This window comes from Uloborus diversus, chromosome 8 (assembly GCF_026930045.1).
Source record: "Uloborus diversus isolate 005 chromosome 8, Udiv.v.3.1, whole genome shotgun sequence".
Classification (NCBI taxonomy): domain Eukaryota; kingdom Metazoa; phylum Arthropoda; class Arachnida; order Araneae; family Uloboridae; genus Uloborus; species Uloborus diversus.
The window spans coordinates 52574981-52600375 of NC_072738.1; the positions used below are offsets into that span (position 1 = coordinate 52574981).

The following is a 25395-nucleotide window of genomic DNA, read 5'->3' on the forward strand; positions in this document are numbered from 1 at the left end:
ATAGACAATTACAATCACAATTTTCCCCCAAAATAAGGTTTAGCTAATACTGCATCAATTTATTCACCATTAAAGCGCAGAAGTGTTCATAACCGTTAAGTTTTTTTTTAAATAAAACATATTTAGATGTTAAGAATAATTTCCTCATATTTAAGTGATATCCCAATCGTTAGGTAAAATTTAATATCTATAAGAGCTATGGGGCCGCTACACCTCCTAATGCCAGGGCCGATTTTTTTCAATCAATCCGCCACTGATGGCAAGTGGACATCAAAGCTTCAGAGATATTTCAGCTATAATTAGCTTGATATACTATTTCTCACTTTTGTAAAAAATTTTTTTTTTTTTTTTTTTGATTTTCTAATGTTTTTCCTGTATTTTGAATGCTTGAACACTAACTTATAACCCACATACATAGGCAGTCTTTTACTTTATAGGAAAAAAAAACATTTTTCCTCAAAATTCGTAGTTACTGTTTTTTAATATGATGAAAATTTTGCTGGAATGTATTCAGAGAATAATAATGATAGTGAATCAAAAGTTTCAGCACATTCAACTGTAGTAATGGTTTTATATGAATTTTTAAATGAAATTAGGCTTAAATACGAAAATCGCCCGGGCCTGTGCGCACAGATTCTTTGGGAACATGTGGGCCTGGGAAAGCGCTTCGTCCTCTTTCCGCTGGTAATGAACAGGTTAAAGGTAAAGTGTGGCTTTTTGACCAAAAGGTAACAAATCTGTCCTCTGCACCTTTTATTTTGAACAAAAGGGGACATATCCTGAAAGAATCTGTAGTACGAAGACTTTTAGATCCAAAGGAATACATGTCCAAAATTCCCAAATTTTAATTCACTACTTTTAGGTTCATGTACTTTGATTAGAGAATACAAGAAGGTGAAATATTAGAGTTTTGGTGAAATTGGAATTTTCAACATTCAGCAGTTTTTTATTCAAAAGGGCACATATCCAAAATTAAGATGGCAATATCTCCTTTTTTTTCTTTTTTTTTTTTTTTTTTGTTTTACACAAACATTTCTTACTCGTTTTTTTTTTACACAAACATTTCTTCCTCTGGCCCATGATTTGCTGTGCTTTTGTGTTCAAATTGATACCCAGCGAAGTTGATAAAAACTATTTTGCTCTTACCCTAATTCGTTTGTCTCACCTCCTGAACACTTTTGGAAAATGGATATGTTCCCCTTTCACAAATTAGTCCTCAAATGTTATGAACTTGAATAAAGTATACAGCAGTTTGTTGATGAAAGAAAAATTTGACAACTTGTGAAAAAAGTGAATAATGATAAAAACAAAGTTTGTAGAAAAAATGGAAGATTATCATAGACTAAAAAGATATGACGTAATGAAAGTTTTGTCAATGTTGAAAAACTAATCTGTCCTGTAAATAAGACAGTTACAATATTTGGTTTTACATGCACTCATGTGGCATATTTATCAGTAGGTCATAGTGCAGAAACAGAATATTAAACTATCTCTAAAGAAGGTACAAAAGTAATACTACCAAAGTAGTTTATGTTTTCAATATATTTTATACAATACGTATTACATAAACAAAAAGTGTTTTATAAAATATTTAATGAAAATAAAGTAAAAGAGTTACTTTTTTTATTTATTTTGGAATATTACTAAGCTTTAATAGCCATCATGAATATGCATTCTGAACTATGTATTTTCAGCGATGCTAAGAAAATATTCCCCTTTTTGTAATTCAGACCTTATTTAGAAAAATTATGAAATTTATTAGGGTGATTTTCAAAATGATTGACAGTTTGGTGTCCTAAATTTATCCATTCAGTTTTATGTGGGTATTTTTTTTTTCCATTGCATTGCAAAAGCATATAGTAAGGCATTGTTTCACACTAAATTCATTGCATTCAGTGTTTTTTGCTTTTTTTCCTCATGATCGTAGATTAATAACCCTATTCTATTACTTTAGTTAGCTAGTAAAAGAAATTTCCTTGTACTGACTATAAAATTCATTTACCTTTTTTTTTTTTTTTTCAATGCTTTCAAGCAGCTCATTTACTTTTTGTGCATTGAAAAAGGAAGTAATATTTGTTAGTTACACACAGCTGAAACATATTTTACTGAGCTGCTCATCTAATAGTTTAAAATTTCAATGCAGTTTGTGTACTTATATGCAATTCATGAGTGTTGCCCCAGGGAATTGAAATATTTTTTATGTGCAAAATATTTCTGTTGTAGATAGCCGCAATGTTAGGGAAGCCATATTTATTTCTTCTTAGAATGTGTAAGTCTAAAAATAGATATATTTATTCCTTTATGTTGTATATTGAAGTACACAATTCAATTTGAAGAGTATTTTAATCTTCTCTCATGAGTGTTACCCATTTATTTTTTAATGTTTTTCTAAGTATAGAAATATACATTTAGGCAAATTGTATTTTTTGTTAAGAAAACAACAGACCTAGTTAAATTTAATGATGTTCCCATCAATTTTTCTGAGGGTATTCTTCCAGTAATCCACTAGGCACAATATGTGTTGCAAATAATACTTAAGAAGTTTTGACTTCACGTACAACTTACCCGCTTTTTAACTGTTGATTATCATTTTTTAACTTTCTGCAGTCTGCTTCAACTTGAACTCGCCATTCCTGTTCTCTAGCCAGCATTTCTCTCAATATTGAAAGTTCTTTTTCACAATTTTCAAAGCGTTCTTTCCATTCTCTGTGCTCTTGATCTTGGACTTCCCTAAATGATAATTTCAGAAAAGCAACTGAGCGATTAGGAGGGAAAAGAACACGAACATATTATTATATTTGTAGCAAAACAGAGCAAGAGATGTAATACTAGAATGAAGAACTTTGAACTTTAAGTTTAACTACTTTATTTCTAAATAAAATTCCACTACAACAGACAAAGCCTTTAATTATTGTGTTATATCTTGTTCTAAATATCTTGCCACTCTTTTCTGATAGAATTCATCATTCCTTTGGTAAAAATGTATGGCTTGTAGGAGCTTGCCTCTTGCCAGGGCATATTTTTGTGCTATACTGCACTCTGACTAATTGTATTTTGATTAAGAATTTCCGAAGTGGTTGGGCTTCAGATGTTCTGTAGAACCACTGAAGCACTAGTTGCTCCTGCTCTGTCTTTTGTTCCATATCAGTCACATCTTCGTGAAAACAAACAAATATCAAAAGGTAATGTTTGTAGAAGTTAACTTATCAATACAAACACTTGAAGTTTTCATGCTATTTGTATCTTAAGATTTAAATGCTGTGAAATCACTGATTGCTCTTTCTTAAATGTTACATCTGAACAGCTTTGTTCTTTTTAAACTTACACATCTATTTGTTTCATATTTTCTTCTGCATCTTTTAAAAAGTAACATATACAGGGTGTTCCGTTTTAACCTGCAAGACCTTTATTTTTGCAACCTATAGTCCCAGATGTATACTTCCAATTGCAAAAATGTTCAAGATCAGATGCAGAGTCAAGATATTGAAAGTTTGAAGTAAAAATAAAAGTGAGTTAAAAAATATAAAACTTAACTTTCATATGGGCCCCTGGTCCCCTAACTTATATTTAGGGAAATATCTCCATTGAAAACTATTACTGACACAAAAAACTTGACATTTGTGCGAACAAAACTCAAGGAGATATTCCAATTCAAAGTTTCAGGAACCATACATAAGATGAGATTGGAATTTATCGCTCTTTCAGAAGAATGACAGGTCGTCAAAATAAGAAAAACAAGGTATTTCTATTTCTGATTGCTATTCAAAACTAAATGCAAATGTTATGCTGTGATACGCGAAAACACACCACAAAACCTCGAACAATTTGCAAAACCACTCTCTATGTGCTCATATAATTTTAAACACTTGCTAACTGCTATATTTTCCCCCAAAAGGTGTTATTGATGGTGAGTGAAAAGTGGTGTGTTTCATACCTCGGTGAATATTGGTCAATATTGGTCGTACGAATTTCAAACTTTATGTGTTGGAATTATTTTTCAATGGAGATTATTTCTCTGAACATAAGTTAGGGGACCTGAGGCCCATATAAAAAGTTAAATTTTGTATTTTTAACTCCCTTTTATTTTCACATCAAACTTTCAATATCCTAACTCTGAATCTGATTTTGAACGGAACACCCTGTATATTTACTGCTCCTGTATTATAGCTGGACATCAAACTCAAGTTTAAATACAGGAGAAATGCGATATCTCTACTTTGCTAAACTCTAGTTTCTGCTTCTGTCAAAACTTTTGGATGGTCACAAATCACTGCATATGTTGTATAATGGATTTTTTTTTATTAACTCAAAGTTCACTTTGCTTATTTTGAATTTTCAGGCAACCAGCTTTTGATATTTATTGTCCTGATTGTGGTTTGTCTGATTTTTAGAAGTAAAGCAATCACTTAACTTTCGAATGTCTGAGGAAATTTTTGTTGCTATTTTTATTCTTTGCTTCTTTAATGTCTAAGGACATTGAGGGTCGTACTTAAATTAAAAGGTTTCCATCTCTTTTGGCAAAAAAAAATAGCTTTTAATAGTTATTATTCAAAGATAAGTTCCTTTCATTGGCTCTATTAGAATTAGTGCAAAAGGGGAGTAGAAAATCAGAAAATATCCTGCAAAAGTAGCAGATAAGAACTTTTAGCCATCCCTTGCAAAAAAAAATGCCTGTTAAGCGATTTTTTATCCAATCAGGAAATTCTGACACGAAGGAATTCGGAAAATATAAAAGGATTATAAGATGCCAAGTGCAGGGAAATCCAGTCAGAGATGTTTAAAATCGTTTTTGCGCTTGCACTAACTATTAAGAAAAGAAAGTGAAGAGTAGCCGAATGATAAACAGTACAGCGTACAAAAAAAAAGTTGATCATAATCGCCCCATCAGCAGTAAATGCTGCACTTCAGAAAATTTAACTTTTAAAACAGTTAACTGTTACAACACATCAACCGGAAATTACGTCCTTGTCCATCATGTCATGCGGAATAAGAACATTGTCTTATCCCCAGGGAGAGGACTAAACCGGTTAAATTCTTCCCTTGAAAAAGTTTGGCTGCTCACAGATTTCAGACACTCACAACTTTTAGTGAATTTTTGCATTCTCACCTTTTATAGAAATGAGCAAAAGAATGCTGAAATTTTTAACTACTGAAGAAATGTCGATCAAAGATGCAGCAAGTAATCCCGCCAATAAAGAAGGAAAGAAGTACAAACTTCATATAACTTACCTTAGCCTGTACATTTTTTCCCTGTACCTTTCTTTGTGTTGCTGGTATTTCAATTGCATATATTCAAGTTGCTTCTGCACAGACTCTAATTGTTCCTTCAAGTTTGTGGATTCTTCTTTTAACTGCTTCACCTGATCCCCAAATGCTGAATCCTATAATTTAACAAACGCTTTTGAACTATTTGATTCTTTAAAATATGCAAATATGATTGCTTAAAAAATATATACTACAAAAATAATAATTCAAAAGAGCCCACAAAATATAATAAGATCGAAATAATATGCATTTGAAACAACTAAGCTTTTTATTATCAGTGTAAATTAAAAAGATTGTTGATATAATTAACCTTTTAATGAAATGCAAAATGAAATTGTTGATTTTCCTTGAAATTAGAAGCTAAAAAAATAATTAGTTTGTTTAAAAAACTTTTGTGGAACTTTTGAGCAAACTTAAACATATGAGATACAGTGAAGCACCGTTTATACGTTTTTGAAGGGACTGTATGAAAAAAGTGTACAAATGAAAAAATGTATAATAGGTATAGGTTAATGCGTATTAGACTCCACAAGGACCAATTTAAAAAACGTATAATTGATAAAAACGTATAAAAGAGAAACATATAAATGGTGCTTCACTGTATTTTTTAACTACCTTTTCCCATTAGAATCACAATTTTTTATAAATTTTTCAGAGATATATACATCAATGACGCACTTTGGGGGAGCATATAATTTAAAAATTGAGAATTTTTAAATTATATGCGGAAAATTCAAAAATTGGTTTCCTCAAAGTAGAATTAAAATATTATTAAATGCATGTCCAGGCAGAAATACCAAGACGGTCCTGCGTCTTTCCCGTCTTCACTTCTTTTCATACCCTAAATACAAAGTTCAAAGTATTGTTGGTAATCAAATTCACTCAATATTTCCTTCATTGCAAGAGCTAAAAAATTTGTCCCTAGATCAAAAGGAGAAAGAGGAGGCACCCCTGGATATTATTCCATAACCATATTTTCAGTGTGCTCCTAAGCAAGAAAAGGTGCAATATTTGGCAACTGATGAAAATTTTAGGATATTTGGCTCTTGGCTAAATTTTTCCGCAATTGTCACAAGTGCGTGCTAAATGAACTTGCTTTATACATGACATATGAATTGGGCCAATACATCGAAAGTTTTAGGAGGCATATATTGTTCTCCTTTTAATACTCATGCATAAAAGCATAGCACTATGAGCTAGACCATGATGACTAGCACTATGAGACAGACTAAAAGCTTCAACCTAGATCTCAGTTGAAAAAAGCATGATACATGATACTTAACTCCAACGAAAATGTTATTATTATTTTTTTTTATATGAATATAAATAAAAATAATAACAATATAAAAAAACATGTAAGTTACATCAAATCTGTATATTAATTTTTCTAAATTTGTTTTGTAAACCTCCATATAAAGGACCCACACTTGGGTTCTGGTGCTGGAGCATTTACAAATTCATCTTTGATAAACATAAGAGTTTCAAAAAATAAGGAAATGAGAGCTCTGATGGATTTGCAGATTCTCTGTATGAATAAAAATCACACTGAAGATAATGAAGATGATCAGAGCTTTCATATGGTATGGGTGGGATATCCATTAACCGGACAAAATGTCAGTTGGAAAATGGCTGCATTGAACGAAACAGTACCGCCAATGAAGCAAAAAGTTTGATAAGGTTTTTGCATTAGGAAGTAATGTATCACTCTCCTTATAGCCCCGACCTAGCAACATATAATTTCTAACACTTTGAACCTTTAAAGAAACACTTGGAGGTCTAACATAGAAGGAATCGTCGTCAAGAATGTGAAACAGCATCAAGATGGCTTGCTGAACCGTAGCATCAGTTCTGAAGTTCTGATCTCCCAAATGTTCCTCTTAAGCAGGGCTGGATTTGGAAGTGTGGAGGCCCTGGGGCAACGAAGGAGTGGAGGCCCTTAATCAGGGTTCGAAAAGATCATATTTTCGAAAAAATCCGATACTTATATCAGGGCCGCGCCGTCCCTATGTGCAAGGTCGTGCGACGCACGACGGCGCCAGAGCCAAAAAGGCGCCGAGCTCTACGAATCAAAAATGTTCCAAATGAGAGAAAAAAATCTCCAACCAAAAAAATAAAATTGAACTTTTCATTTTCTATTAAAGTACCTGTGAAATTATACTGCTCATTAAAACAAACAATCATCCTTGCTGCCTATCTATGAGGGGGGAAAATGCCTTGTTGTGTCTGAATATGCTATTCAAAAGCGCAATCTTTTACACTGAAAACACGTGATGCTAATTAATGCATACATCGGCATTTTTCTTCATATGTGGAGCCATGAATGTTATTTTGGTATGTCTATAATTTCACAAGGTTGAGCATACGAAGCAGCCCAAGAAATTTGTTATTCCCCATTTTTGTTCTTCCGGTTAATATGTTATAATTTGTGCAATATGTTTTTTTGTGATTTTTAACTACTGTTTCTGGTAATTCCACTGCATCATTTTATCATACATTAAAACATACGGTAAGCGCATTAGCATATTATTTACTTGTGCATAATATGCACTTTTTGTAGACAATAATTTAGATTAACTTTTAGTGCCGAAAAATAACGACTTGATCATAATTACTCAATTCCTCCATCCCCTTTTTCTTCACCTATTTGTGTATTAAATTTAAGAAAGAGCTTTGGACAGTGTGTTTGTCGGACATTAAATTCAATGCCTTTTTAACGATTTCGTAAGTTGGAAGTATTCGTTTTAACGGCAAGTTTCAGTTTCAGATTTTAAGGCGGAATATCCTCTGCAATATTATCCTTTAATTCAGAGATATAATCAGTCACTTCCTATTCCGTGGCGCAACCGGGGGGGGGGGGGGTCCAGAGGACAGCCTTTGGTTGCACCGCCCCGTGCCCCCTTCCCTCCAGAATGCCTAGTTGAATGTTTTTCAAAAATATTTACTTCTGAGGGGGGGGGGGGGGAAGCGTCCAACAAAGTGATTTAAATAAGGAAAAAATAATGATGTTGGGATAAAACTTTAATATCCACATATTGGTCAGCTACTCCCCCTCCGTCCTATTTCATTATTTCTTTATTTTTTTAGTTCGCCTGAAAATAAGAAAGTTTTCAAAATGCTACTCTGCCGAATTGCTCTCTCCCCCCCCCTCTCCGCTAAAAGCATTACGGAGCATCTCAAATTTCGTTTCCAGATCTTCAATTTCACAAAATTTCGAGAAAGCTCGCGAATCCGAAACAACATTGCTTGAAACTCCGTTCGAAAATCACTTAAATTGCGTTTTTAGAGCTTCAATTTCGAAAGATTGCCAGCCCTAATGTTACCAAATATGGTCTTACAATCACGTTTTTAAGACTTCATTTTTAGAAAATATTCGGGCAAAGGCCTCCGAACCTCCTTCCTTAAATGTCATCAAAACTTAAATTTTTCATAAGTCTTTTGAAAATCTTAAGTTAGAATAGTCTCTGAACACTTCTCCTAATATCATAGACTACTGCTTAGGTTTTCAGGACTTTAATTTTGATAAAAAATTCAGGAAGGGAGCTCCAGAATTCCCTTTTTGTAAAAATCTTCAAATTTGTATTTAAATGCGTTTTTGTTCAATTTTGAAAAATTGATGGGGAGAAAAGGGGAATTGATTTCTGTCTATTTTTCAAAGAAAAAAACGATCGGGTAGAATCTCAGAGTTCCATTCCTTATTCTAACGTTTATAGATATGAACTATACAATTTTGTTTTAAGGCTTCAACTTCTGTAAATTTCCGCAGATCGCCTTGTACCCTTCTTCCTCATAACACAACCAAAGACCGTCTAAAATTGTGTTTTTCAAACTACAAATTTCAAAAATTTTCCGGGGAGAATCCCCAAACCCCTCTTATTAAAAGAGATTTTTTTTTCAATTTGTGCCTTCTAAACCTATTTTTTAGTTTCGTCACTGCTCCTGTTGTCATGTTTTGACATACATAAAAGTTTTATTAATTATTCATCACTTAGAGATTAGATAGATATTCAAAGTGGCTTTAACTTAGATATTAATATATTTTCTTCTTCCAAAACGCATTAGAATATCAGAGGAGCTGCTGAACTCAAAATAATTTCGAGACATGAAGTAAAAACGTACACCATATTGAGAAATTAAATATTCACAATTTTTTTTTTCTTGTATAAACTAAATGCCAAACGTATTTTTTTCCTTTTTATATTTGTCTACAAATCCTCCCACCAGGTGTTAACTATATTTTCCTCGAACGCCAGAGCATAAAGGCGCTCAAAAGACATTTGCACGACGGTGCCGATCAGGCTTGGCGCGGCCCTGACTTATATATATATATATCCGATATTTTGGACTCGTGAAAGTTAGGATATTTTGTAAAAAATTTATTGTGGGGGTCCCTTTGTTGTGGAGGCCCCGGGGCAGTAGCCCCGCCTGCCCTCCCCTAAATCCGGCCCTGCTCTTAAGGTCCAAAGAGATGGAAATCACTTGGTGTGAGGTCAGGACTGTAAGAAGGGTGGTTCAATACCTCTCAATGCAAAAACCATTATACTTTCATTGGTGAAATATGTTTCTCTCAACATAATCATCTTCTAACTGGCATTTTGTCCTCTTAGTGGACATCCAGTTCCATCCACCAGTGCCATTTGAAAGCTCTGAGCATCTTTGTTATCTTCACGGTGAGTTTTATTGATACAGAGAATCTGCACACCTGTCAGAGCTCTTGTTACCTGCCTTTTTGAAGCCCTCTTGTACACATAATATATTAATGAACTCAAGTTAAATAAATTAAACTTGGTTATAATATGGTAATTATTATTAAAGTTTTACCTGGCCATTAGGTCTGTTATCTAAAATCTTATTTATGTTATTCTTAACATTTGTTGAATCTTTGGCAGCCAACTGCTTAAACAGAGATTCTCCTACAAAATAAATAGCATTGTAAGTCGAAGAAAAAAGAAGTTAAAAATATTCAAACACATCATGAAGAGACATGCAACAAAATCCTTTTACTCAATGCCTCTTCATTCATTAAATTCATTTCTCTGCACTGAAAAAGGGGTTCCTTATAATACGGAAAAACATGGGTGCAATGCTATTGCTACTTGTATATTTTAAAAGTGTATTAATGTATTTAACTTCTCACACAAAGGTAAACATTTAATAATAATATGATTGGTTTCCCATGTTTCCCTTCAAAAAGTTTGGAATATTGCTGAAAATTTTAAACTGTTTAGCATCAATGTTGTTGTTTATAATTCAAGGTTGCCCATCCCCTCTAAGAGCATGGGCGAACCCCCCAACAAATACTACAAACACCCCGAAAGAAAATCCCCCCCCCCCTGACAAAAAAATAGAGAAAAACACCCCTCAAAGTTCCACCTTCCTAAAAATTTCAATGGCAGTCTTTGTCATGACCTCCCCCTGCATAATTAACAGTTCTGATAATTTCAAGAACCCCATTGATAAGATTAGATAATCAAATACGCACATGGATTTTAAAAAAAGGTTTCAATGTACCTCATGCACCCCTCCCCCATCTTTAAAAAAAAAAAAAAACACATTAAAAAAAATGTGTTAAAATTTTTTTTTTTTTTTAACTTTATAAAACTATTCTTTTGGGAAGTACTGACTAAAGCTGAATGAATTTAAACGTCATTATGAAACTCCCTATATTTATCCTACTTCTGGACTAACTTTTCACAAGCTATAGTTGGGGCAAACCTACCCTGGCGGCAATGTAATGCTGCGATTACAATCTGCGATGCCTAAACAATGTTGCTAGGTTAGGTTTGCTCCAACTATAGATGAAAAATTGAAAAGATTTTTTGGTTTCAAAAGACTTTAAAAGGAGAAAGAGTAAATTACAATGTTTTATAGGCAAATGAAAACATGTCCCACATTATCCATAGTACTGTGGAAATAATACAGTAAAACCCCTCCCAACGGACACACCTCTTATCCGGACAATTTTCAATTCCCAGATTCCAAGGCAAATAACATTATTAAACCCGTCCTACAGACACCCTTCTATCGTGGACAAAAAAAATTGTCCCTTCAGTGTCCGCATTAGGAGACTTTTACTGTATTTTCATTTTCTACTTAAGGTAATTTTAAACATAAATTTATTCTTGATTGCTTAAAATCAAACTGGATATTTATGAAAAACTGATAAAGGACTCACTTCTAGCACGAGTAGCCTCGCGCCTCAGTTGGTCTTCTAATTCGTCAAACTGAGCAAGAGCCTCTGATAACTGAAAATAGCAAAATTTCAGCTTTAAGACATTAAATAGTTACAAATTATAAAAGAACTGTAAATTTTAATTTAAATTTTTACAATAGATCAAGATCTGCTGTTGAACAAATCTCCCCAACTGTTTCAAACAGTAATATAATGCAAAAACCAAAATACAAAATCTCACAATGAGAATTTTGAATGATTTGCATAAAGATGGAGACCTAAAATCATTTTAAAAAAGTTATTCAAAAACAAATGCGACACCTAAAAAAAGATGCAACTTTGCAATAATTTTTCATATCCATAGCATGACGGATAGCATAAACGGAAAAAATGTTATTTCGAAAAACTTTAATAGTCACATTGAACTGACAAATCGGCAATGCCTTTTCCTTGAAGAAAAAATAGCTTGCTTATCAACTGTACATAGCAATCTACATATAAGGTAAAACTTGGTTTACTTTGGAAATTGCTTACTGGTATCTTTACTAATAATAACCCTGAAAGTCTCTCTGTCTGGATGTCTGGATTATGTCTGGATCTCTGTGATGCGCATAGCGCCTAGACCGTTCGGCCGATCTTCATGAAATTTGGCACAAAGTTAGTTTGTAGCATAAGGGTGTGCACCTTGAAGCGATTTTTCGAAAATTCGATGTGGTTCTTTTTCTATTCCAATTCTAAGAACAAAACTATCACAAGATGGACGAGTAAATTACGAAATTATCAAAACGTGGAATCGTAACAAGGGCACAAGCCGATTGGCGAGATACGAAATTATCATAATGTGCAACCGCAACATGGGTACAAGCGAATTGACAATAAAGTTACCATACATTATTTGTAAATATACAGGCAAACCAAAAGACCTTTCTATTTTGGCAAAGCCGTGCGTGTACCACTAGTCCTAAATATAAGTGGTAATTACTATTTCACCAGCCTAAAATTTCAAAAAAAATTTTGGTCCAAAAGTTTAAAATAAAGGAAAATGTTCCTTATGAAGTTATAAAATTGATGAAAATTTTTAAGCCTATAGAAAACACACTGCACATTTTTCAAAAAGCATTTGGCATTACTTTTACAGAGAAAGAAGTAAACCCATTTACTTCCAAACACACAATGACTATCAACAGGCAGGGGCGCCTATAACTAAAAATTATGGCAGGGGAAAATTCTCTATTTACCAAATGAAACACTAAAGTTTATTAAATGATGAAATATGAACGTGCACAAGTGTAAATAAATGTAATGAAGAGCCATCAATCATAATGCAAAAGGAAAAAAAACAATTGCTGCACGGACAGATTAAATTTGCCTAATAAGGAAACTTTTAAGAGGTCACAGCAATCTCCCATTAGGGTGCCTTATCAACGGCTATGAGCCTAGCTTAGCTAAACAATTCGCTAATTCCCAATGAAGATCAAGAGCTCTCTTGAAAATGTTCGACAAAAAGAACTTACCAATAAAAAATTTTCAAACTATAACCATCAACCAAAATTGATTGAAAATCATAAAAGTTAATATGTTTTGGTTTCAGACTTAGATATAAATCAGTTACTTTGCTGAGCATTCCATTCTTAGCATTATCCCAATTACAATAAATGCAAAGATTTAATGAATTTATACTAATAAAAAATCAAATGAATTTCAAAGGAATAATGTATAAAATAAAACAGTTGTTTTATAACATGCTAGAATTTTGTTACAAAAATTTAGGACCTATTTTTTGAACTAAAATTACTAGGTTTGATTTATAAGAGAGGGTACAAGTTATTAATGAAACTATAAAATATTCCATAATTGATGTAATTTGTATTTTGTTGAACGCCAGGGTTCATACTCTATTTGGATGAAAAAATTCCATGACTTTTCCAAGACTTTTTCATGACTTCAATGAAAATTTTCATGACCTCATTATACTAAGAGAGTAGCACTATTTAATCTCAAACTTGATAATATTTGGAAATGAGCATTAGCAAAACGTCTATATGAATGCCACAGCCTCATTGAGGCACTAATTCATAATGAAAAAAAATTTAAGTGCACACTTGAAAAACTAAACTATTCTTATTTGTCTTCATCATATAAATTTAAGTAAAGTAAAAATGCAGTGAAGTGAATATGATGATGCTTAAATGTCAAATATTTTTTTAAAAAACAGGCAGAATGATATTGAATGGGACAAAAGTTGAATGAGACATCACTAAGTTTCAATAAATTTGCTTCAAAAGTTACCTTTTATAATCAACAGTGCCTTTAATAATCTATGTAACTTGACAGTATTTTGGTTCTTTAAAGTAAAGCCACATAGTTTAGTTCTTTATGTTTCTAAACCAGATCTTTTTTGAAAAAACCATTCAGTAATGAATCAATCTTCCGATTCAAAAGTATATTTGTTTTGTTTACAAATTTGCATATTTTCAAATGCATATAAATTAATAGGTTCAGAAATTCTAGAACATGTTTAATTCCCGACATTGAACGTAGCAGTAGGTCGCATGGATTAGGTTTGCGTGCCGTATGTTGGGCACTACTGTTTTAGAGCATTAGAATTCCTCTTTTTCTGCATTCTATCGCCTGACTTAAGATCTTTATTTTCTAAAACATACAGTAAATTAGGATAAATTCTGATAAATTTAATAATTAAATCCTTACGAGTGCTGGAATCGAACTCGCATGCAATTGAATTGCTTTTTTTTTTGAGTGGGTGTGGCAAAACTAAGAACGTGAAATTTTGCTACTACAGAATATGAAACATAAGAAGTGTTGAAAATAACAGAAAATTCAAAATAAGTGATGTCCAGGCAGTAAAACCACATCGCAAAAAATGGCAAGTGGCTGCGACAGAAGTAGACGCAATGAGATTTCAAAATTCAGATTTGATTTTTGGATGGTTCAATTTTCCACTTTTAATAGCATTTATGAGCTATACTGTTAAATCACTCAAGATTTCTAATGTTCCTTTAGCTACTGTTCCTATCTCTTTGTCCAAGACATTTTTCCATGACTTGAAATAAATTTCCATGACTTTCAATGAAAATTTCAATTTTCCATGACTTTTCCAGGTCTGAAATTCTGTTATTTTTTTTATGACTTTCCAGGATTTCCATGACTCGTACGAACTCTGTGAACCAGATAATCAAAACTAAAAGTTAGGTTGTAGTTTTAAGTTCTGCTTTAAGTATTGCAGTACCAGATATATTGAAAAGAAGTGACAAGTAATTTTCAAGCTGTTCCAGAAAACTGGTACTGGCAGAAATACATTTTCGTATAAACAGTAAGTTTTTTTTTTTTTTTCCTTTTTGAGAAAGACAAACTAATAAGGGTAACTGATATTGTCATTTTCGCAAAAATTGAGGATTGTGAAAATAAAAGCTTCTACAGTATTTCTTAAATAAATAAATTTCCTATGTCTTTATTTCGATTACTAGCTCTTGTAGAAACATTTTTCAATACTATGGGTAACATTTCGACGCAAAAAGAGGTGACACTTGTCCTTGCTACTGTGTAACTTTACTAAATGTTAAAACAAATTCAGAACTTTCATGTCAAAGTTTTTTTGATGGAACCAAAACAAATAAGTATCATCTTTGAAAGAAAGTCATGAATAGTGAAAATTACAACTGAGTCGCTCAATTTATTTTCTCGAGTGCTAAGTTAAAAAAAAATATTTAGGATTCTAAGTAATTTAAATTAATTTTTACTACACTTAGAAGATTAGGATGAACTTTAAAAAACAAATTCAATAGAATGGATTCATTGTAAATATGTCTGGGATAGGACACAAAAAATATTGATAAACATAAATATAACATTCTTTAGAAGCTTACAAATTTCACAGATTCACATGCATGCATCATGTTTTTATTTATTGAGCAATCACGATTGCTTATTGCTTTCATTTGACTGTTTTGATGTCCTATCATTTTTCCCACCGCCACCCTCTGCACCATCACCGTGGACAGGCGGGCTCCTCAAGCTGCTGCTCCTATAGCGAAAGCCATCTCCAGGATGCATCCATGTCCTACACACACGCGCATACATACACAACTACACACACACACAAACACACAAACATACAGACACTTACACATATACACACACAAAAACCTACACACACACAAAACTACCCACACTTTCATGCCTGCACACAGACACAAACACACATGCCTACACACACATACCCCATATGCACATACATACACAACTACACATACACACACACAAACACACATACATACAGACACTTACACATATACGACACACACACTCGTGATAATTTGAACATAATTTGAATTCAAGATATAAAAATTCAAATTAATTTTTTTTTAAATTATTTTTTTATCAGTAGATATTAAAAAAAATGCAACTTCCCCTTTTTAACCATAACACATTCAAAGTCATTACAAATCATGCTTGGGAGAAATAATTTTCGGTAATGGGCTGTCAATAGATTTTTTTTTTGCTTGTAGTTAAAGAACACTTAAGAATAATGTGAGAAAAAAATTGTACCTTAAATGCCAGAGTTTCATTATCTATTTCAAGCTGCTTATTAGTTCTCTCAAGAAGACGTACAGTTTCACACTGTTCACGGATTTGCTTCTGTTGATCTTGGCACAATGACTTCAGCTTATCCACTTCATCCCTGAGTTTGTTCATCTCTCTTTCATGTGAACCATCCTTAAAAAAAAGCGGTACTAATGTAATATCACTCAAGAAATATCTAAATCATAACCTATATTGATACACCAGGGATGCCCTGGATAAAATGAAACTTAATTTTGAACGTTACGTTGAAATGAATAGTTCTGTTCAAATATTTTAATGAATGTTAAAATAACATCGCATCTATGGAGTAGAAATTGGGACTACATGCATCATCATTATAATGGAAGGTGGTTTTAAAATGTTCTGTTTCTGATCCTACTTTTTTTACAACTTTTTGTTATTTTTAACAAAATAAATATTTTCATTAATTGCTTTTATTAAACTTGTATACATTTTAAGTGAAAAATAACTGAACTTAATTCATTGCTTTTCAAAAAGATATCCTACAATTAGTAATAATGTTAATAAATGAAATAAATTTTATTACGTAATAAATTACTTTATTAATTTTTAAGTAAAAAATCATTGAAAGTTGTAGAAAATAGGCTATATATTTCAAAATATTAAAAGTTCAAATAAACTTTTTTTTCTTTCTTTCTTTCTTTTTTTTTTTTTTTTGAGAACAACCTTATTTGCAAAACAAATCTGTTTTCATTCTACATCACATCAGCAATATAATTCACACAGTAAGTATTAATGAACCCATAATTAATCTAGTTTCCAATTTGAACATGAGTTTTGAAGTTGAAAAGTTCTTAAACAGTAGTGTGTAGTTACATTGGTACAGAAGGTATTCAACTACAACGTTTAAGGGCTATGATCTTATTCCAAGCACACACAAGAAAATGATGGAGAAGATATTTGTTTTTTAATTTAGTTAAACTAAAATATACTAGTCGACCCGTGCGGAACTCCGCACTGTGCTTCGAATCGTTTCATAAGGTATTTCGCTCTTTAAGAATTTCAAAGGAAGAACATTATGAAGAAGAACCGAAAAAAAAGTAAGCGCAGAAGAGAAGGCATGTAATTTAAAGACATCAGTAACAAAACCTCGTTAAATACAACGTTGTGATAATTTGATCATCGCTCACCTTTTGGTCGTACATATTTTCAATTCAAACATAAATATCATTAAAAGTGTGGCTGAGTAGTGACTCGTGAAAAAGCAATAATTGTGCATGTAAAAAAACAGGTTGTGGCAAACAGAGTCCTGCCCATGTGAGCATCTGACGGGAAAATAAGAAATATTAAAGAGATATTTATTGGCACGGATTTGAATTGGCGCCATTCTGAGTAACAGCCCGACACCCCAACAAACCTAGCAATTGCGCCTTCCTTTTCGAAAGCTATTCATTGAAGGAATGCGTAGTAAAAAACAGCAAAAAAGCTTTTTGCCAAAAAATAAATACATAAATACGATCATGCTTCTATGTTTTGTCATTAACCAGCATGATACGATTTAAAATTATTCAAAAAGCATGGAATTTGATTAAAGAATGACGAACATCTCACGTAGCGATTGAAACGAACATTCTAGAGAAGTAATAAATTAGATTGAAAATAAGTGTTTTCATCTTTGAATATTGAACTATTTCACATCGAAGATTGCTTTAACAGTTACGGCTTAAATGCCCGCACATGTTTCTCTTTTAATCGAACACTAAAAATTCAAAACCAAAACCAGTTGAACTGAGTCCGTTTTTTAAGTGTAATTTTTCGAACATAGACAAAATGTATTTTTTTTTCAGCAGAAAGCAGAGTAGAAAATGATTTCTTGCTAATGAAGTTGATAATAATTTTAATGCTTTATATCGCATTTGCACGAATAAAAAATTAAAGGTTTACTGGGTGAAACTCGTAGTTTTAATTTGGCATAGTATATTTTCATTTGTACAAAAGTTCGAACAATGCTATTAGAAACATCTACATTTCAGCATACAATGAAAATGTTTTTCTGCATAAAAAGGATTTCCTTTAGGTAAATCTAATACTTTTTTATGCTTACATTATGCTGAGTGGTCTGGATGTAGTCAAAGTTTAAAAAAAAGGAAGAACACCCTTCGATTAACAGTCAACTTATCCAAATGATAACTGTAGCCTGCATAAAGGAGTCGAAACACCAAGTAGCATTCCCACTGCATTTATTTTATTACGTTTGTATGTTATGAGTACATGTAATGTGTAGTACTAATATAAATTTGATATTATATCGGACAGCCCAAACTTGCCCGAAGTTCAGATAGTTTATAGCCGAACGCTCTACCGAAAAAAACTTATCAATTTAACCGAACAACTAAGTTCAGTGCTTTTAAGCTTTATTAAAATATGAACACACACACAGGCTTTTTTTTTTGCCGAAAGCGACATAAAAAATGGAAAACTGCATTAGAACTTTGCTTTTAAAAAATGCATAAGAACTACAGGCAGCATCAAAAATTTGAAACAGCAAGGGGCGTTTTCGAAAACTTGATTTTTCGAGCGTAAGTCTATTTTTCTTCATCAGCCAGCCTGATAAGTTTTAAAATGAGAAGGGAATAATATATAAGATAAGATATTGAAGAAACATTTTTTTATTCTTGAAAATTTTCACAATTTGTTACCGCAGGCTGCTTGAACCGTTATGACTTAGATGGCAGCACGTGTTCATCATTTAACAGCACGGTTAAAATACAAAATAAATTGAACTATGCTCTTTTTTAAGCGTAGCTTTTCGAATGCAGTAAAAATGTGATAAGCTATTTGTTTTTTTGCAAAAAGAAGAAAAAATATATATTTTACCCTTCAAATTGAGGTAGTAATTTTTTTATTTGTACAAAGAGTCAAAAACTCATTAGAAGAATCTATATTTCAATATACGATTTATTATTTTTTTCTGAACAAAAAACAATTCTATTGTAGTCTGAAACCTTAAACCTGTTACTTATATTTTCGCTTACATTAGGCTTTAATTTTCTTACCAGGGCCAAAGCTTAAAAAGAAAAGAAAAAAAAAACGTACAATTCAGAAGTAATTTAGCACAAAGTCACTTCAAGTTTCATATCAGCAAGGAGCGTTTCCTTCTCATTTATTCTATTCCTTCATAGTTGATATTCACTTAACTAAGTGTTCATGTAATGCGCAATATTTCTCTAATTTTTGTTGCAGATTGTCCAGACGGGGGCCCGAACACGCATTCTCCTGGTTACGAAGAGAACGCTCTGCCGATCAAGCTATTCAGCTCTGTCGGTCATGGTGCAAATTAAAGTTATAAGTTTAACCGAAAACCTTATTCTGGTTCTTTAAAACAGGTTTTTCGGCTGAAAAAAACATTTTTTAGACCGTGGGTCTATTTTTCGTCAGTAGCCAGCACCATAAGCTTTAAAATAAGGCGTAAATCAAAGAAATCAATCAAGAATTGAGGAAAATCTGGCGTAGAAACCAAAAACAGGCTACAGAAATAATATATAAGGATTTATTAGCAATAGAAAAGTCAATTCTTATTCAAAAAACTAAAACTTACACAAAGCAAAATTTTGGCAAAAGGTAAAAGTGTTAAATGTAGGAATGTTAAAAAAAGAAATAAATGTTGCAATGTAGCAAAATAATTTTTCTAATTGTTGAGATTATTAAACTAGTCAAACACAAATTCATATCATAAAATGAAGGGAATAAACTATCAAATTAACAACTTTAGTGTAAAATCTTTTCAAAATGAAGATTCCAATAATTTTAGAGATAATACATTTACACTGTACAATTATTATGCTTTAAAATTAAAACAGCTACAGAGATCGTCTCATTAGTTTATATTTGCAATAATAGAAAATAACTTATCAAATGCATCTTTACATAGTATAAAATGAAGTCTCCAAAAAGGTCTGTGCGTTTGAACTCGCAAAACTCAAGAACTACCCGGCCGATTGCACTGAAATTTTCAGTTTGTTTCTTTAAGTTCTGAAAAGGTTTGCAGACTGGTTTGCAAAAAAAAAAAAAAAAAAAAAATCGATGAATAGTTCTTTTTTTATTCCAATTTAGGTCCAATTTTCACGTAAGTTCCAGAGAATGGGAGTGAAAAACTACTTGCAAATATTAATATTACATATCATTGGAAAGAGTAGAATTTCCCGCGTTCTACACAATTTGTTTCAATGCTCTAAATTACTTACGACGGGAGTTATTTGCTTTTTTAGCTCGAATCCGTTTAGGCTTAGCTGAAATTTAGGCACTACTTTCTTCATTAAATCTATCAATAAAAAGCGAAAGAATTGTCCCACAGTTTTCTTTTTGACAACATTCGAAAGAGCTGTTTTTTGTACTCCAGATCTAACTCGACTTATGGTTGGAAGTTTAACCCTCTATTTGAATTCGAAAAAAAAGTTACAATCGAATTAAATCAAGTTCAAAAATCTGTTCTCTATTAAAGTTTTAAACCATTTTATTTTGTGTTTCCACGGTAAAGCTTTTTGAACCATCTTTCTCATTTTATTTTAATTTCTTAAAAGTATTTTTATATATGTCGTCATTGTTTGGAGGGGAAATTTTGCATGATGGTTTTTTTTTCTTTTATTAATGCCTGATTGTTGAAAATACGTCACTTGACACAAATTTTGGTTTCAAAGTAGACCGGGCAAAGTCGGGCAACGAAGCTAGTTTGTTTAAAAATTACAATAAGTATTTTGAAACATTAACAGCAAATATCAATGAAAATTTGGGGAGAGGCAAGGTGCCCCCACCAGACCCCATTCTGCTTTAGCTTGATCAAATGCATGATTTCCAACAATACAAAATTCTTATTTTTCTTAATTAAAAATAAGTAAACAAATTAATTAATTTCAAGTTCTCTTACCAAGATGCTCTGAACCCAGGGCAGGCCACTGATATCTTTTTCAGAATTATTTGCTATATGTGTGACTAGTTCTTGCAACTGGAAAATAAACATTTAAGATCAAACAATGTTCTACAAAATTAGTTAGAACTTTTATATCAAAACTAAGATATTTTTGAACAATGTGGGGGGGGGGGGGATATACACTGTGAGTATGAACACAAAATTCCCCATTGCTGTTTTTTAAAATGCAAGACAGTTTAAAATGAGTACAAGGTGTATCATAAATTTGTACAAACTTAAACACTAATAATAAATAAAGTAACCTTGAAAAGAAATTTCAGGTACATACATGTCACACTGAGATGTTTTATGCAAATCAGGAAAAGGTAAACAGTTTTTTGGTAGAAAAGTTTAATCATCGGACCTCGTTGTGCGGTGGGCATTACCAAAGCCACAATTTTGATCTGTAATCATCATAATTTTTCTTTTTTGTTAAAAACATATTTTCTAAGAATACAAACCTCATTGTGATCAAAAAGTTGAAAATTGCACATTTTTGAGGCGTTTGATTACAATGTTGTTTTTCTACCTTTTTTTCACATTTCTTTCACTAAAAAAATTATTTTTTATTAATAATATCATTAAAGAGTTAGGTTCGTACAGAGTATAATTGAATTAAGAGTATTTAAACAAATTTTAAGAACGATTGGTCAATAACTCTTTGAGTTAGAATGCCCACCAGTTGAAAAAAAGTTGTTTCGAGAAAAACGCAAAAATTTTCACCGAAATTTTGCCAACATATTCTTGAATAGTTTTACTAACATTTTATGACATTAAAAAAAGGGGGATTTTCTGACCCGTCTAAAAATCCCTCCCCCCCCCCCTTACTTCTCTAAAATTAAAAGGAAAACAAGCTATCTGCTCAGAATTTTCAAGATTTGTTGAGTAAAAATTTCCATAATAAGCATTCGTAATTACTTTTTGGCTAATTTTACTAAGCTCTGAATTTAAGTTGTCATTTTCAGATTTCAGCCTTTGTAGCTCATCTTCATGAACTTGCTTTAGCTGCTCCTTTACATGCTTCATGGCTTCTTGTTGATGCCTGATTTCTTCCTCATATTCATCTCTACAATGTCAAAATAAATAATTATAATTCCAATACAAAACTGCAAAAGTGATGCAATGCAAGTGATGAACCAAGATAAGCAAATTTTTACCAAAGTAAAAAATCCTTTCTGTCATTTAATTTCTGCCTCTTTTTTTTTCTGCCGATTTTAAGGGTTGGCAAAAAGAAAAGTGTTAGCTATTGTTAAAAATTGATATAATCTTTAACAGATAAAAGGTTATCAAAGTTTTAAATTAACTGTGAAAGTGGCAAAACAGGGATACGTTCAACTGATAAAAATGAACTTAAACAATATTTTCAAAAAAAACCTTGCAAGCCATTATTTGTTTAATTTCTAATTTGAGCTGCTAATTTAGAGCTTCTCTGCATTTGATCCTATTCCATTGTTTATTATTAATTCCATATAAAAATTATTGAGTTAAATATTTTATTATATTTCATATCATAGGGGGAAATTGGAGCAGGACAAGAACCGGATCCAATTACCCGCACACACCATAATGCGGTGAAGAGGGAACACACCACTAAGGGGTCTGTGGCTCTTAGTGGCATGGAAATCAAGTGTTAGGGGTCCTGCTGATTTTTTGCAGGGGAAACCAAAATTTATAGATCTGGGCCAGAATTAGAGGTTTAATACATCTTATCTGTAATCCAGTTTGTTCTATATTTTTGAGTATCACTCTGTCAGTGGCCGCCCGGTAGAACAAACTGGATTACAAATTTGATGTTTGTCCTGTAACAAAAGGCTCACACATTCAAAAATTGTAATAAAAAAAAAAACTTGGTATATTTCTCTTTGCATTCATGCATCACTTATTGCAAGAAATACAACATTAGTGAAAAAACCAAAACAAGTTTTTTTTGGAAAAAACCAGGTTTATTCTGGTTAAAGATTATTTGTAAGAATTAATTGGAAATGAAAGTGTAATATTTATATTTGCACATAATTTCTTCATAATTAATGAAACTGTTAAGGGTGAAAACTTTTAATTTCACTTCCTCATAAATGTAGAGCTTTCTATACATTTTTCTATAACTATAGCTTTCTATAATAAATAAATAAAAGTACATGAAAAGTATTTTGCAGTATCTACAAACAAATCACAAGTCTGATATACATTACACAACTTTGAAAAACAAAAGATCAACACATATTTTGTTTAAAAATTTTTAAAAAATATTACAGATCATGAAATAATTTAACCGAATAAATCAGTGAGAACACTTTCATAAGACAAGATCTTAAGAAAATTATTATGCTTTTCATTGCAGACATTATTTCTCCTGGTTTAATGCATTTATGAATACAATTTCCTTAGCAAAAAAAATATATATATATAATTTTAATTAAAAGCCTTGATTAAAAGACGTCAAAAATAAAAAAGGTACTACTTATATTTGACAGTACAAACTTCAATGAAAACACAGTAAAATCCAGTTATAGCAAATTTTGTTGCAAGCAATATTTGCTGTAATGCAATTCAAGTAATGTAATGGCAATTAAATAAGGACTGAAAATGCATTTCGTTGAAATGGATATTTCATTGTAATGATATTCATTGCAGTGGCACGTCACAGTATTCTTTTACACATTTCAGCAATGAAGACTCATAAAATTAATGTTTATTAATTAGAGCTATTTTATGCCTATTCTAAGTCCCCTTGGACTTCATTTAGTTATTCCTTTCTCTTGTCATCTAAATATTCTTGGTTTATATACACCAGTGGAGCACTCAGGATTTTTTCCTGAGAGGGGCTAGAATTTTTTTATGGAACTCTAATATGTGAATAGATAGGCAAAATCAGTGTTTTTCAACCGTATCAGTAAAATTTTATTACACAATTTTTATTTTAATTATAAATCAACTTTATACAATTTCAGGGAAGAATAAAATTGCACTCTCCTACTCTCAGTGCATTCTCTCTTTGTCTATTGAACCACAAAATCAGTTTAAATTTCCAAATCATAAAAGACACACACCAACTTTTAATTATGCTCAAATTGAGAAAAAACATTGAATAAAGAAAGCTACAACAAATATCTCCTTTTAAAGAAAGAAGCTGACTCCTCTGTGGAGAGAAAAGTTGATTGTTGGGAAAAGAATCTTACAGCAGTCGTATTTTAAGAAGAGTAATTTTCAAATATTTTGTAAAATTCCCAAAATTAAAGGTCAAAAGATGCAATTTTAGACCTTCTCTTTGGTCAAGGAGGTTATGGCCATTTCTGAGTTTAATCTGATCTCTGGGAGGGGCTTAAGCCCTTTAGCCCCCTCCGTGCGTGCACCACTGATATACAACACTATGCATTGTTTGATGATACAAAATCTAACTCAATAAATATCAAGTCATCAAACAAATAAGGCAGATTTTTTTTGACCAATTGGTTTAAACCATGGTTAAACAAATGTGGTTTAAACCAATGTAAACCAATATAAACCTTTGGTTTAAACCAATGTGGTTTAAAACTTAACAACCCTGGTTTACAACCTCCCCCCCCCCCTCCCATTCCAAGAATTATCTTCTGATTTGTAAAAACAATTGAAAATGTAGATCTTAGTTCAAAATTATACTCCCCTGAACAAGCTATCATTTGTTTTCGCACAATCATTATCCTCTTCAGTATAAGAAAACCAACACTATAAATCATTAAGAAGTATATGCTACAATCATGACATAGCGGGAAAAAAGAAAAGTAAGACTATATGGAAAGGAAACAAAACAGAAACTTCTTACTTTTGGCGATCCAATATCCGCTGAATATAAGGAGAACTCAGTTTTAAACAGTCTGGGAGATTGGACGAAATGCGAACAAGTTGCTCGCATTTTCTGCGTGCAGCAATCTCTTGTTCAAGTTTAGTTCGTAATCTAGTCCTCTCATCGAGCATATAAGCAAATTGCTCGATGACACTGAGGTCGACAATGTCCGTTAATCCTTCTTCATGAACCATTTGTTGAATTTCTTGACTAACAATTATTCCAGAACTTTGGCCACTAAAATTGAGCTGTTCTTGGAATCTCTTGTTTTCTTCTTCTAATTTTGACACTTTAACCTCCCAGGCATTGCACATTTGTTCCATACAACTTCGAATTTCCTAGAAGTAAATGAATATTAGAAAAATCAAACAAAAGCAAAAGAAAAAACATTGCATAAAATTCATAACACTAAACGAAGTCCCATTGGCTTGCTCAAATGAGGGTTTTGAAACATAGGCGGATTTAGGACTGAGTTTCTGGTGGGTATAGTATATCTCCGATTTTATGGGGTATAGGGGTTTTTCTTTCAGAGGAAATTTTCTAAAATAGATGTAAAATTCTGCATTTTGAAATCTTATAAGGGGTAATTGGATTGACAAAAATCTCGGGGAA

The 25395-nt window shown here is 32.1% G+C and overlaps 1 protein-coding gene across 1 annotated transcript in view; it reads right to left on the reverse strand.

Moving 5' to 3' along the window:
* Positions 1-25121, reverse strand: part of LOC129227342 (beta-taxilin-like) — a gene marked incomplete at its 5' end in the record, with an annotated part of 32251 nt that extends 7130 nt beyond the window's left edge. Inside the window, 8 exon segments of the mRNA XM_054861886.1 lie at positions 2566-2730; positions 5230-5381; positions 10084-10175; positions 11438-11507; positions 16001-16168; positions 20922-20999; positions 21882-22029; positions 24763-25121. Of these exon segments, the coding sequence (XP_054717861.1) occupies positions 2566-2730; positions 5230-5381; positions 10084-10175; positions 11438-11507; positions 16001-16168; positions 20922-20999; positions 21882-22029; positions 24763-25121 (1232 nt within the window).
* Positions 25122-25395: the final 274 nt, after the last annotated feature.